Raw genomic sequence first — 14258 nt, 5'->3', positions numbered from 1 at the left:
AGGAGAAGCAGCTCCATGCAGGGAGCCTGACGTGGGACTCGATCCCAGGTCTCCGGGATCACACTCTGGGCTGAAGGCGACGCTAAACCGCTGAGCCACCCTGGGCTGCCCACAGCACAAAGGTTTTCAAGTTGTATAAGAATCATCTGGATAGCCTGATAGTCATATTGGGGGGAACCTGGGTGGGGATTAGACATATGTACTTTTTACAAAAAGTGTATGATTCCACTGTAGGTGTCTCACTGACTATGCTCTAAGCCAGGGCTTCTCAAACCTTAATGGGAATATGAATCACCTTGGGGTTTTGTTAAACTATAGATTCAGATTCATTTGGTCTGGAATGAGGCCTAAACATTTCCAAAGTTTCTAAATAGCTGATGTCCATGCCAGTCTGAGGACCATTCTCTGCATAGTAAGGCTTCAAGAAACACTTTTTTACAAGTATCCTAATTCAAATCTATTCTATATAACAACCATTACACTAATCTTACTGTATTTACTTTCATAACAGTACTTCTCCAATCAAAAATTTTCAACAGCTCAAATTTCTATAAATTCCAAATTCTTGACCTTAACATTTAGTATTTTCTACTTGGTATAGCCTCTATCTTTTAAGTCATCTGTCTTATTCTTCTGCAAAATACCTTAACCTGCCTATGTCTGAGACCTAGAACAGTGCCTTTTTTTTTTTTTTTTCAGATTTTATTTATTTACTCATGAGAGACACAGAGAGAAAGGCAGAGACAAAGGCAGAGGGAGAAGCAGACTCCTTGTAGGGAGCCCAATGTGGGACTCAATCTCCAGACCCTGGGGATCACGCCCTGAGCCAAACGCAGCCATTCAACCACTGAGCCACCAGAACAGTGCTTCTTAAACTCTGACATGTAAACAAATAACCAGTAGAACTTTCTTAAAACATCTTGGGAGTCTACCCCAGAGATTCTGATTTGGAATCTGGAGGCCTACTGGGCCCAAGATTTCATATTTATAACAAGCTCCCAAGAGTAAATGATGCTGCAGGTCTGAGGGGCACATTTTAAGTATCCTCCTCCAAATATAAATCTTACCCAGTCAAATCATACTAGTACTCATGAAATCATCCAGGATAAGTAAAATTAAAATGGTCTTCCTTTCCCTTCAATGCCTGTAACATTGACTGCCCAAATTAATGAATAATATAGCCCTTAACATCATTGCTATTTTGAAGGTAATAATGAGGTCATAAGTTTGTTCATTAAATATCAGAAAACCGAGACTCAGGCAAAGTTATTTAGTTGTTGAGCTGGGACTACAATATCTGTATTCTTTTCAGTTTTAAAACTCCAAAAAAAAAAACAAAAACAAAAACAAAAACTCCAGGTGCCAACAACACAATATAATTAAGTAACTTACCACCTTTAGTTTTCTAGTGGCCTCTATTTGATCTGACAATAAGCAGCCACACTTAAAGCTTTGAATAAACAACTAAGACAGGGGTGCATAGGAAATATCTAAGATAATGTTCATTTAAAAAAATGCTTTTCACAAAGAATGAAACACCATCAAAAGCAAAAACCTCCACACATCAACCATTTATTGAATCACTATGACAGGAAAAACACGAATATAAATAAAATGAGGCTTAATGACTAGGCTGGCTCTGGTCTGCCAAGGAAAGAAAAATCACTGGGCTTTTAATTGGGCCATGCTAATAGACCTAACCCATCATTCTCCAAAGTCCATCTCTATTCTAAAGAAATAGAAAAAAAAAACAAAACAAAACCCTCAACAACTAAGAAAAGTGTTATTTATTGTACTGAATGCTTGTAAAATTTATGTTTAACAGAGTTCTATTTTTGTGCATTGAGCATCTATTACATAGTATTTTTAAAATTCTTTGTATAATTAAAGCATATAGGCCTTGCTTCACAAATGTTGTTTTATATATTTAAAATAAGCTTCTGAAGTGTGGAGTCATCTCTGCTTTCCTCTTCTAATTCTTTGCATAATATAGGGGGTCCACTGCAAACTGTGGGCCAAATCCAGCCTGTTGCCTGTTCCTGTATAGTCCACGAACTAGAACTGTTTTCACATTTTTAAATGATTGAAAGAAAAATCAAAAGAGTATTTCATGACATGTGGAGATCATAAGAAAGTCAAGTGGGAGTGTCCATAAACAAAGTTTTATCACAACACTGCCATGCTCATTTGTTTATATACTGTCATGGCTATTTTCAGGCTACAATGGCAGTTGAGCAGTTGTCTAAAATACTATTTGACTTTCACAGAAAAAAATTTGTTAACCTTTGGAATGATTCTCTGAAATATGAAAAAAGTAGAATTAGAGGGGCTTAATTTATAGTTTGTCCTTAATAAATGTTTAACATAGAAGCATTTTCAACTTTCAAACAACTGCAACCCATTCTTCTTTGTGTCACTTTGATCTTTTAAATAACTCTGAATCATTAATATTTGTGAAACACCAGATTTTCCTACTTAAGAAGTTCTGATAAATACACCAAAGTGAGAATTCAACACAATCACCTGGTGTTAGAGAGTGGTCAACAGAGATAAATAAGAGGGCTGGCCAAAAAAAAAAAAAAAAAAAAAAAGGAAGGCTGGGCAAGTGTACAGTCAAGTATATGTAAGAGATAAAGATAACTTCACATAGACTAAATGATATGCTGGAATTTGTCAAGGAAAACTAGAATAAATGCAACCAAGGTATTTATAGGGCTTTATTTGGGATATTCTACATTAAGTCAAGAGCTCTTCTGAATACAGAAAAATGAAAAGTCACCAAAGATGAGTTTATGAATGCAATATGCTGACAGATCAAAAGTTAAATCATACACATTCACACAAAGCAAATCATCAGGCTTGTCAATTCAGAATAAACCGAGCACCGATTTCTTTCACTGAGCAAAAATTAGTATCATCATTATGATTGTAATTTTATTTTATTTTTAAAGATTTTATTTATTTATTCATGAGAGACAGAGAGAGAGAGAGAGAGAGAGGCAGAGACACAGGCAGAGGCAGAGGGGAAGCAGGCTCCATGCAGGGAGCCCAACATGGGACTTGATCCTGGTACTCCAGGATCATGCCCTGGGCCAAAGGCAGGCGCTAAACTGCTGAGCCACCCAGGGATCCCCATGATTGTAATTTTAAATTAAAATGTTTTTTAAAAGACCAAAATAAATATATTCATTAATACTTATCCCCTGTGGAGGAAACTGATCAATTCTAGGTAATACAGCTACCAGTCCCACTTGCTAAGATTTGCCATATCCAATATGTATAAACTGGCTTCTAAAAAAATCAGCCAAAAAGTAGAATTTATCTCTACTAGAACCATTACTTTAGGCAACAAGTGTTTAATTGATGACTGTTATCTTCAGGAATGTTAGCCAATTTTTAATTGCTCTTGATTCCATTTTATTCCCAACTATGTTTAACTATGGATTTGTTTTTAATTTTTCCCTAAACAGGGGAATTTAAAAGGGATCCAGATTCTTTTAGAAACACAAAGAGGACAAAAAGGACTAAAGTAAATGTTAAGATAAGCAAAGCAAACTCTGATTATTACATATTACCAAGACACAAATTTTACAGAATGCAGGATATTAAAAAACAAGTTTTACCTCAACACAGGTTTTCATCCCTGAGGCAGCAGCATAGTGTAGGGGTGTGTTTTTTTTGTTATCAACGGCATCAATAGCTGCTCTCTCATATTCTCCTTGGTCAAGTTTTGCTCCTTTCCATCTTAAGATCATCTGCAGACAATCTGCTCTTCTAAAATCATCTTCTGCAGGCCGTGCTAAGCGAGGATGAAGGGCTCCTTCAGATATCATAATTTGAGGTCCCATACATAACAAATGCATAGATGTTTCATTGTGCACATTCCTTTTATTTGGATTTCCATCTCTACCAAAAAGAAACGTCCTAAAATGGTAAAGAAAAAATGAAAACCAGTGTCTTCTTGTCTTGAACTGAGAACACACAAAAGATAAATTTATTTTTTATTTTTTTTTTTTTTTTTTACAAAAGATAAATTTAAAAAATAAACTCTATTTCTAAGCTGTTAATGTCTATTGATGTCCTGTTTCACAATAAGCTGAATGACTAATTCTTACAGTTAAAAAAATTCCATTCCAGAACAAAATACTAAGAAAAAGAAAGCTGAGTATCTTTACAGTATTTGTTAATAAAAGAGGGATAAAAGAGAAAAGAAAATGAAGAAAAAATAAAGGAAAAGTGAAGAAAAAAGGAAGGGATACAGGAAGGAAAGGAATAGGAAGGGCCACATGAGATTCATATGTCAATTACATGAATGCCTAAGGGTGCATTACTAAATAAATATTCTACACCAACTTTTTTCTTTACTGTTTTGCCCAATTTCTAGTTACATCTTTACTTCATAAGGATGGTGACAATTAGTATAAGCATAGCAAGTAGTGCATAAGTCTAGGACAAATTTTTATTTTTTTATTTTTTTATTTTTTTATTTATTTATTTTTTTTAGGACAAATTTTTAAATCTAGAAAACATTTTTCTACTTTAAGGTCATTGGCTGGCACTATTTACACAGTGTAATATTTTATGAAGTGATTAAGTTGTGGTTAGTTCTAAAAGACCAAGATCTAATTCCAAAGTGGTAGCCTTTACCAATGGTAAATCTGGGTGAGCTCCCTTAACTAATGACAAACCTAGATCTGTTATGCCTAGCTCCCTAATACATCCTTGAGTTAGGATTATAGGATTAACAGGTGAGCCAATTCAGTGGCTTCAATAGGTTATTGGAAAATGAGTTGGAAAAAACCTGCTATAATACAGTTAACCTATACTAGAAAACACACAAATACATTATGAAATGGGAGTCTAAGTCCCATATCTGGAGATGAGTGCCTACATTTACTGTGGAGGGCTGAAATCATTTGCATTTCTATGCTGAAGTACAGAACAGAAATGGGAAGACAGCAGAGCCAAACTAACCCCTAGGTACATCTGGATTGTTTTTAGGTTAGTTTCGACTTAGACATATGGGTCTGACAGAAAAAAATGACCATAAGGGAGTTAGGATGGACTCATCAATTGGAATGAGTCAGTCAAGCTGGAAGGCTTTTATGAGAAAAAGGTTGTGTAAGAGGTTTTAAGGCAGTAGAAGGTCCCAGACAACTCTGGATATTTCCTGTTCTTATCATTCAGGAGTCTAGAGAGCTCAGCTGTAGAGCCCTTCAAAACCAGTCCATTAGGTTTTTAGCACTACATTGATTTGAACTGTCCTGAAAGTAGATGTTGGAGTCTCTGGAACAAAAACAAATAAATTATCATTACTTATAATAACTATGTCAGTTTCTCATACCCTAACTCTTCCTACTGGGAAACTACAATTAGAGCCAAATCAGACATTCTTCTATCTTTCTATACTATAGGTGAGTATGGTAGGCAGAATAATGCTTCCACCCCAAAGATTCTGTCACTCTTTATGTGATCTCAGGCAAATTACATAATAATAGCTCATTAGGGATCCCTGGGTGGCGCAGCGGTTTGGCGCCTGCCTTTGGCCCAGGGCGCGATCCTGGAGACCCGGGATCGAGTCCCGCGTCGGGCTCCCGGTGCATGGAGCCTGCTTCTCCCTCTGCCTGTGTCTCTGCCTCTCTCTCTCTCTCTCTGTGACTATCATAAATAAATAAATAAATAAATAAATAAATAAATAAATAAATAAAAACAAGGGCATAATTAAAAAAAAAAAATAGCTCATTAACAACTATTTCATATCCTTTGACCAGGTAAATCTATACTTCTGAGAATTTATACTAAAGGAAATAACTTAAAAGAAATAAAAATCCTGTGGTCTCTGGGTGGCTCAGTCAATTAAGTGTCCGACTTAACTTCAGCTCAGGTCATGATCTCAGGGTTGTGGGATTGAGCCCCATGTTGGGCTCCTCCCTCAGCAGGAAGTCTGCTGGAGATTCTCTCTCTTTCCCCTGTGCTACTCGCCGCTTTGGACACAGGCACATGCACAGATTGTCTCTCTCTAAGGTAAATAAATAAATCTTTAAAAACAAGGAAATAAAAATCTATAGGAACAATGACATTCAACACTGTTACTCTAAATAGAAAAATTTGGAATTACTTAAATGTCTGGTTTATAGGAGAAATGGGAAACATAAATAAGAATATCTATAAAGTAAAAATTTATAGTCATTACAAAGTCTATAGATGTTTAGCTCAAACTAGAAGGGAACACAGAATAATTCTAACAGTTGTTTAAAGGAGGAAGGAACATGGATAGTTTTGTTTGTTGAAATGACCATAATGTTGCCTAATAGTTTAAAAAAAAAAAAAAAAAGGAAAACATACAATATTTTCCTGTTAACAATTGATGATAATATGTATTTATAATGGTTGAATTATAATGGGATTGTAGCGGATAACCAAAATTAAAACAATACTCTAAAATGTGTTCAAAATTAAAGCTTTTTCTAGGAAATCATTAACAAAAATGTTTCATTTTCTTAAAACTTTAAATTAGGAAGAAATTATTAAAATTAATTCAGATTCTGTAAGATTCTATATAAGCCACTTTTATCTAGCCCTTCCTATTCCCATTTCCAATGTATTATGACCCGAGCCAAAGGCAGACCTTAACTGACTGAGCCACTCAGATACTCCTGACTATTCATTTATATCCTGACTGTTCTATAACCTTGGTTTCCATAAGTACACACCTTCTCAAATATCTCTTAATTTTTTTTTTAGCACAACTTCTCTTTACCCATGATGATAGCTCCACTTCCTAACCCCTTACTGGAAGCAAATTCAGTTCTTGAATCCATTTTCTTCTTCATATTTCTTTTAGAGAACAAATCTATTCTCAAAGCCATTTATCTTTCAGTGGCTTCTATGAATATACTTTGTAAACTATAAATTTTTATCAGAACCAAATGACAGACAATGGTGGTGAAATCATAGTTCTATTAAAGAACTTCTACTACTACTTTTGTGGTAATACTACTTTTGTGGTAATCATTAATGCTCTATCATCCTGTCTGACTTCTCATCTGACCTCTAGACCATATTCTAAATCCTTCTAGGATCCTTTCTCTTGCATTTCTCTATCAGCTCACATTCAACTGAGTTCCCTCCAAAATAACAGTCTGCTCTGCCAGAGGCTCAATTTCTTGCCACCAACACTCCTATTCTCCCAGTCACTAACACATACATGTAACTTCAGTTCCTTTTAACTCTTCTCTTTCATGCAACAAGTACTGAACAGTTGTTATTTGGCAGGTAATATTTTAAAACTTAGGCATACTGTGAAGAAAACAAATTAAGTTTCTGTCTGTATGAAGTTTGTAGGCAAGGAGGGATAGGAGAGGAGAATTTTAATTCATTTAAATCCGTTTAACCCATTAGAAGAACTTAGTAACTCCTAAAACATAAGAGCTAAAAAACAGAAATCAAGAATTAGAAACTCTTTTAATTCTCAAAGCTTGATATTAATTAAGAAGGTTTTATGTTTTATTTACACTATAAGACAGGCCCTTTTTATTTCTAAAGAAGCAAAGAAGCTACTCTGTAAAATTTACAGAATAAGTATTATAATTCTCATTTTATTTCTTTTTTTGTTTTTTTAAAGATTTTATTTATTTATTCATGAGAGACACAGAGAGAGAGAGAGAGAGAATGAGAGAGGCAGAGACATTGGCAGAGGGAGAAGCAGGCTCCATGCAGGGAGCCTGATGTGGGACTCAGCCCCGGGACTCCAGGATCACACCCTGGGCCGAAGGCAGGCACCAAACCGCTGAGCCACCCAGGGATCCCCTATAATTCTCATTTTATACATGACTTCTCGTAACTAGGACACACTGATTGCAAAGTCTAATAGTGTTTTTACTACATTAAGTAGTAACTATTTATGAATATGGACTTAGTTTCTCATGAAGGAGGCACTGTGATGTGGTATAATGTAAATAAACAGCATTTGGGTTCAGAGAGATATGAATGCAAACTAGCTGCTAAACTGTAAACTACTTTTACCATATTATTTTGCCTAAAAAGAGGAAAGTTATGCCTGCTATTGCACGTACCATAAAGGTAAAGGAAATGGTGATAAAAGCAAGGTCTTATTCCACATGGAGGCTTTCTATGGCTACCAGGTCCTTGACTAAGTATATATACCTTTGTCTATCCATGTATTTCAAGCATTAGGAAGCTAGCCAAGCTGAGTCAGGGATTATACTGAAGCCATAGACAGGTACCTCAGATTAAATGAGGCATCATGAGAAAAAATGGTCATTAGTTTGTTAGGAAGTCTACCAAGGGTAAATACAATGAAATATTTGAAGCTATCTAAAACACAAATAATTAAAACAGATTTGCTATTTTATTTAATGCTGATGAGTAAATGCTATTTAACCTTATTCTACATGACAGTGTTAAGAAGAGTAATTTCGTGGGATGCCTTGGTGGCTCGGTTGGTTAAATGTCCAACTCTTGGTTTTGGCTCAGGGTGGTAAGATCAAGTCCCGCATTGGGCTCCACGCTCAGCGCAGTTTGTCCCTCTCCCTCTGTCCCTCTGCAGCTCACATGTGCTCTCTCTCTTGAATAAACAAATAACATCTTTTAAAAACGGAGTAATTTCTTAATTCCAAAAGCAACTAAACATTTAATATAATTTGTTATTTTCTTATCTAAATCAATTTTTGAAAAACAAAATATATAGATTTAGGAAATCAGAGTTGTGTATTCTTAGGAAAAGAGAACAATAATTTGTTCTGATTCTAGTATATGATGTTAAAAAGCTTTAATAAAGAAATTATAAGCCACTGATCTCTCCAAACAATTAAGGAAACAAAGAAGAAAATACTCCAAAACTTTAGGCTGAAATTGAAAGTATAAAGTAAACATATAAGTACAAAGTTAAGTATAAAACATATGGCCAAATCATAAAAGTAGTCCAAACTGGTAATTAAAGAGAATATATGTCATATTTCCTATAGGACTTTAAATACTCATTCAATAGAATGATAACCACATGACAGAAAAAGACAGATATATTCCTGCTTAGAAGAGTCAAGAATATTGAACAGATCAGCAATTCTTAAACTTTTTGGTCACAGGTCTCTTTTACAACTTTATTGTTTATTTATTTTTATTTTTAATTGTTTAAAAAGATTTTATTTATTTATTCATGAGAGACACAGGGAGAGAGGCAGAGACATAGGCAGAGGGAGAAGCAGGCTCCTCGCAGGGAGCCTGATGCAGGGACTCAATCCCAGATCACGACCTGAGTCAAAGGCAGATGCTCAATTACTGAGCCACCCCAGTGTCCCTCTTTTACAACTTCAAAAATTAGGGAAGTTTCCTAAGAATTTTTGTTTATGTGGGGCTATGTATATTGACAGTTATCATATTAAAAATTAAAACAGGGATCCCTGGGTGGCGCAGCGGTTTGGCACCTGCCTTTGGCCCAGGGCGCGATCCTGGAGACCCGGGATCGAATCCCACGTCGGGCTCCCGGTGCATGGAGCCTGCTTCTCCCTCTGCCTGTGTCTCTGCCTCTCTCTCTCTCTCTCTCTGTGACTATCATAAAAAAAAAAAAAAGATAAAAATTAAAACAGACATTTAAAAAATAATTATTCACTGGGCAGCCCCGGTGGCGCAGCAGTTTAGCGCTGCCTGCAGCCTAGGGCGTGATCCTGGAGACCCTGGATCGAGTCTCACGTCAGGCTCCCTGCATGGAGCCTGCTTCTCCCTCTGCCTGTGTCTCTGCCTCTCTCTCTCTGTCTCTATGAATAAATAAATAAAATCCTAAAAAAAATAAAAATAAAAATAAAAAAATAAAAAAAATTATTCACTAAAAAACCCATTACACATTAAATATTCTTAACAACTTAAAATGAAAAAAACTAAATTTCTTTTAATGTCTAGCTAACAGAAGATGAATTCTCATGGTATTCTATCTGTTGTGATAAGTTCTTTTGGTTCAAAGCATATGAAGAAAATCCAGCCTCTATAATGTTAGAAAAAGGAGTAGTATTTTAAAATGCTTTTTCAGAGAACTATAAATATTCATATTTGATAGTATACCAAAAATTCAACAAGTGGCCATTTCTTAGATTACTTGCAATGTAAAATCTGAAACACATCAGTGAACTTTTTGTACTCCGTTACATTAAAGTCTACCGGTCTACTTTTCATTTGAATATATTTTTTTACCCATGTGTAATTTTTAAAAATCACATACTATCTTCCAAAAATACCGATTAACTGAGTTATGCAGATTTTTTAGACATTGTCACTTTTCACTATATAATATTTTAGAAAATCACGTTAGTTTATAACAATGCCAATCTTATCGTAAGTCTGTAAGTATCTGGGAGCTGCCAAGATAGAGGTAGTGATACAAGTTTTTCAAAATTTGAATATTCATTTGAAAGCTCAAGTTTTATCATTAGCAACAGCTTTTCTTTGAATTGATAGGCTCACATAATTCATTTTCAAGAAAATGTCAGCCACGTATCCTAGTCCAAATAACCAGTTTTTGTTGTTGTTTTTAGCTTAAAATGGTGTTTCATGAAAAAGCTGTGGTTCAACTTAGACTCAAATAGCAAAGTGCTCTTATTCAAAGCTATCATATACTTCAGTATTCAGAAGTGCTTTAGGTATTCTTCCCATCAGTCATATGGACTATTAAGAAGATGTGTACTCAAAGATGGAGATTAATTAAAAAAAAAAAAACTTTTACTAAAAAAATAACTTTTACTGCTTCATCAAGGATACTTGATAAGTGAAGCTGGCTTTTTTTTTTTTTTGACTGAAAGTGGCAGGCAGTGATGAATACAATGATTACTTGTAAGACTGACTACCACTGTCTTAATTCATCTACAAGCATCAACAGTTTTATCCTCCAGTTTTTGTACTTACATTGCAAATGTCAACACAGTGAAAAAGGCAAATAACACCCAAGTATTAGTACAAAAACAGATTTGACCTTGTGTACCTCCTGAAAGTCTCAGGATCTCTAAGTCCTTAGACATGCTTGTTTGATAACTTTCTTAACAGTGTTTTCCAATTTTAGGAAGTATATTTGTAAACTGTACTATAAATGGTTAAAAAACATTTTGCTACTTGGTTTCTTTTGTGTTAAAAATACATATTATCTTAGTAATAACAATACTTAAATATATTTTACTTTAGTATTCCAAGCAAGTTTTAGACTTGCTTTAAATATCATCATAGTGTTCAATGTTAGCAAGCTAAAAGTTCTGTAATCTCACTGAAAATACTTAAATTAAAAAAAAAGCTTTAATAGATTAAGCATTCAATATTTAATTTATTGAAAACATTATTAAGTGTCTAGCATTGTATTTACAATCTTTACAGTTGAGTGGAGAAGAGAAGTTTAATAATAATAAGATGGTTTAAAATCTAAGTTGTAGGATTTCAGAAAACAAAAAATACTGCAGGTCAGAGTAGTTAGAGGTAAATTCATGAACAAAGCAGAAACCAAGTTAGGACTTAAAGGAGAGGCAATTAGAAGAGAAAGAAGACATTTGAGAATCAAGGAGCAACACAAATAAAGCTCTAAGGCGGTGGCATTTCTAAAGATGGGGAGAGCACGGAAGAAGTCAACCAGCCTCACTATAGGAGCTTGTTTGAGAGTAATGAGAAATCGGGCTGACTGGGTAGAATGAGGGCAAGGTCAAGGGAGCTTTGGAAGCCAAAGAGAATAAAGCAGACAATAGGGTATTGTTACAGTTTTGTCACAATGGAAAAAACATTAAAAAGGATATAATTGAGCAAGATTAATCTGGACAAGAGAATATGAGAGGAAAAGGCTTGCAAAAAGAACACTTAGGAATCAGATATTTTTAATGTTGAAAATCAAGCACAGGTTGAGAGGAGTGAGCTAAGTTTGGGGCAATGGGAATGGAAAGAAATGAATTCCAGAGATAAAACTTAGAGAACTTTGTATTAGTAGCAGGTTAGGTAAAGGGGAAGAGTAAGTCAAGGATGATTTGAAGATATTTAGGATTACAGAAATGAGAAGTAATAACATTTTTGAGAACATACTGTGTCCTAGGCAGCATGATAGATATATAACACATTAATTAATTGTCCCACAAGCTGTATGTAACAGATATCTATATTATAGATAAGGGAACTTAAGCCCAGAGTGATGAAATAACTTGCCTTGCTAGTAAGTGGTTTACACAGCCCTAACACATAGGTTTATCTGACTATAGAGATAAGAGGCTATCACAGTGGTTAAAAAGCCTAAAGCTTACATTCATCTATTTGGGCAATTAGCTTTGTCACTTATAAGCTGCTAGAGATCTGACAAGTTGCTTAATCTTTCTGTGCTTCAGTTTTCTCACCTCTAAAATGCAGAGTAAACTACCTCCAGAGTTGTAATGAGGATTATATGAGAGAATGCATGTAGACACTGTTAATAGTGCCTAGAAAACAGTAAGCACTCAAAACATTTGCCATTATCTTAGCACAGCATGTTAGTATCGTTAATGTAGGGAAAACTCAATTGGGGGGAAAATACAAAATTTCCAACAAGATGAGTTGGAGGTGGCTTCTAAGTAGGTATCTTTAGAGAAATGAAAACAAAAAATAAATGCAAACAGGAGAGGTTATGGAAACACTAAGCCAATAAATATCTATTTTATTTTTAATAAAAAGAAAAGTTACAGAGATGCCTACTTGATAAAGTCATGGGTCTGATGACTTAATTCATTCATGGAATTTTTTTGTTCACAAATCCTGATCCTAAAATATTTTCTTGTGCAATGATTTATAAAACTGTTATTAACTTTGTGTTCGATATTATGCTAGATGCTAGAAGTACAAAAGAGGTACATTAAAAGAAGTATTAACTGAGGTGGAGAGAAATATACAAAATTTTAAAGTACAATGATATGTAGTATATACCAAATAAGTAATACATACATAAAATCCCACAGAAGTTAAAAAAAAAGATTGACATTCCTTTGGGTTGGGACAGGCTAATAAGATAGATAAATCCTGCTTTGAAGGAAGGTTAAGACTTAGATAAGAAAGAGAAAGCTGAGAGGAGTTGGGGAGGGGACTCCTAGCAGAGAAAACAGCATGCACAGGACAAAGCACACATGACGTTTCAAAGAAACCAAAAAGAACAGCTTAATTTGAACAACAATTTGTATTAAAAGAAATATAAAATAGGTTGAAACTTTTTTTATCAAGTTCTAAAGAGCTTTGAATACTGCTTTATGAATTTTATTTCACTATGTAAATAAAGTCCTCCTCTTCCGGCATCAGACTTTCATAGCTGCATAATCTACTTCTAAAAACACTAAATTTGTTTTCGAACTACCCTCTGCTTCTCTCACTTTATAAACTAGCAAATATAAAATTTATTTCTCATGTAATGTGGTAGGAATCTTCACATAAATGTGTTTGCTGTCACTGATGCTTTCTTGTTGGAGATTTTAAGTTTCTTAGTATTTTTGGTTTTAAGGAAATGTGTTGCTTTTATTTATTTATTTATTTTTAAGATTTTATTTATTTATTCATAGAGATACAGAGAGAGAATGAGAGGCAGAGACACAGGCAGAGGGAGAAGCAGGCTCCATGCAGAGAGCCCGACGTGGGACTCGATCCAGGGTCTCCAGGATCACGCCCTGGGCTGCAGGCGGCACTAAACCGCTGCGCCACTGGGGCTGCCCTGTTTTGCTTTTAGAAGAAGTCTTTTCAAGTAAATGAACCCCATTAAAAGGAAGGAAACTCGGGATCCCTGGGTGGCGCAGCAGTTTGGCGCCTGCCTTTGGCCCAGGGCGCGATCCTGGAGATCCGGGATCGAATCCCACGTCGGGCTCCCGGTGCGTGGAGCCTGCTTCTCCCTCTGCCTGTGTCTCTGCCTCTCTCTCTCTCTCTCTCTCTCTCTCTGTGTGTGACTATCATAAATAAATAAAGAAAAAATATTTAAAAAAAAAAAAAAGGAAGGAAACTCAAATCTGATTATGACTAGATAAGGCAAATGCATGTTTTTTCAATTCAAACTAGCTAATTAGAGCTGAAAACTTTGATGTAGGCACCATTCCCTGCAATTTTTTCATAGCTGGTAAGTACTTTTCTGGAATTGAAATGCTGTAAATTAAACACTAAACTATTACCAAGATATCATACTATGAAACATACCGAGGATCAAAATATATTTATAGCCACAAGAATATGTGAACCAACCTATTAAAACTTTGTCTAATTTAGGCATAATTTTAAAA

The 14258-nt window shown here is 35.0% G+C and overlaps 1 protein-coding gene across 9 annotated transcripts in view; it reads right to left on the bottom strand.

Moving 5' to 3' along the window:
• ANKIB1 (ankyrin repeat and IBR domain containing 1) overlaps positions 1–14258 on the bottom strand; it is a 239213-nt gene that overhangs the window by 74449 nt on the left and 150506 nt on the right. For all 9 annotated transcript variants that reach the window (XM_038556785.1, XM_038556781.1, XM_038556779.1 and 6 more), the window contains one exon: positions 3624–3924. In XM_038556785.1, coding sequence (XP_038412713.1) covers positions 3624–3924 — 301 coding nt within the window. The remainder of the gene's footprint in view (positions 1–3623; positions 3925–14258) is intronic.

This window comes from Canis lupus, chromosome 14 (genome assembly GCF_011100685.1).
Source record: "Canis lupus familiaris isolate Mischka breed German Shepherd chromosome 14, alternate assembly UU_Cfam_GSD_1.0, whole genome shotgun sequence".
Classification (NCBI taxonomy): Eukaryota; Metazoa; Chordata; class Mammalia; order Carnivora; family Canidae; genus Canis; species Canis lupus.
The sequence above is the reverse complement of the archived record's forward strand: the minus strand, read 5'-3'. Positions and strand labels throughout refer to the sequence as shown.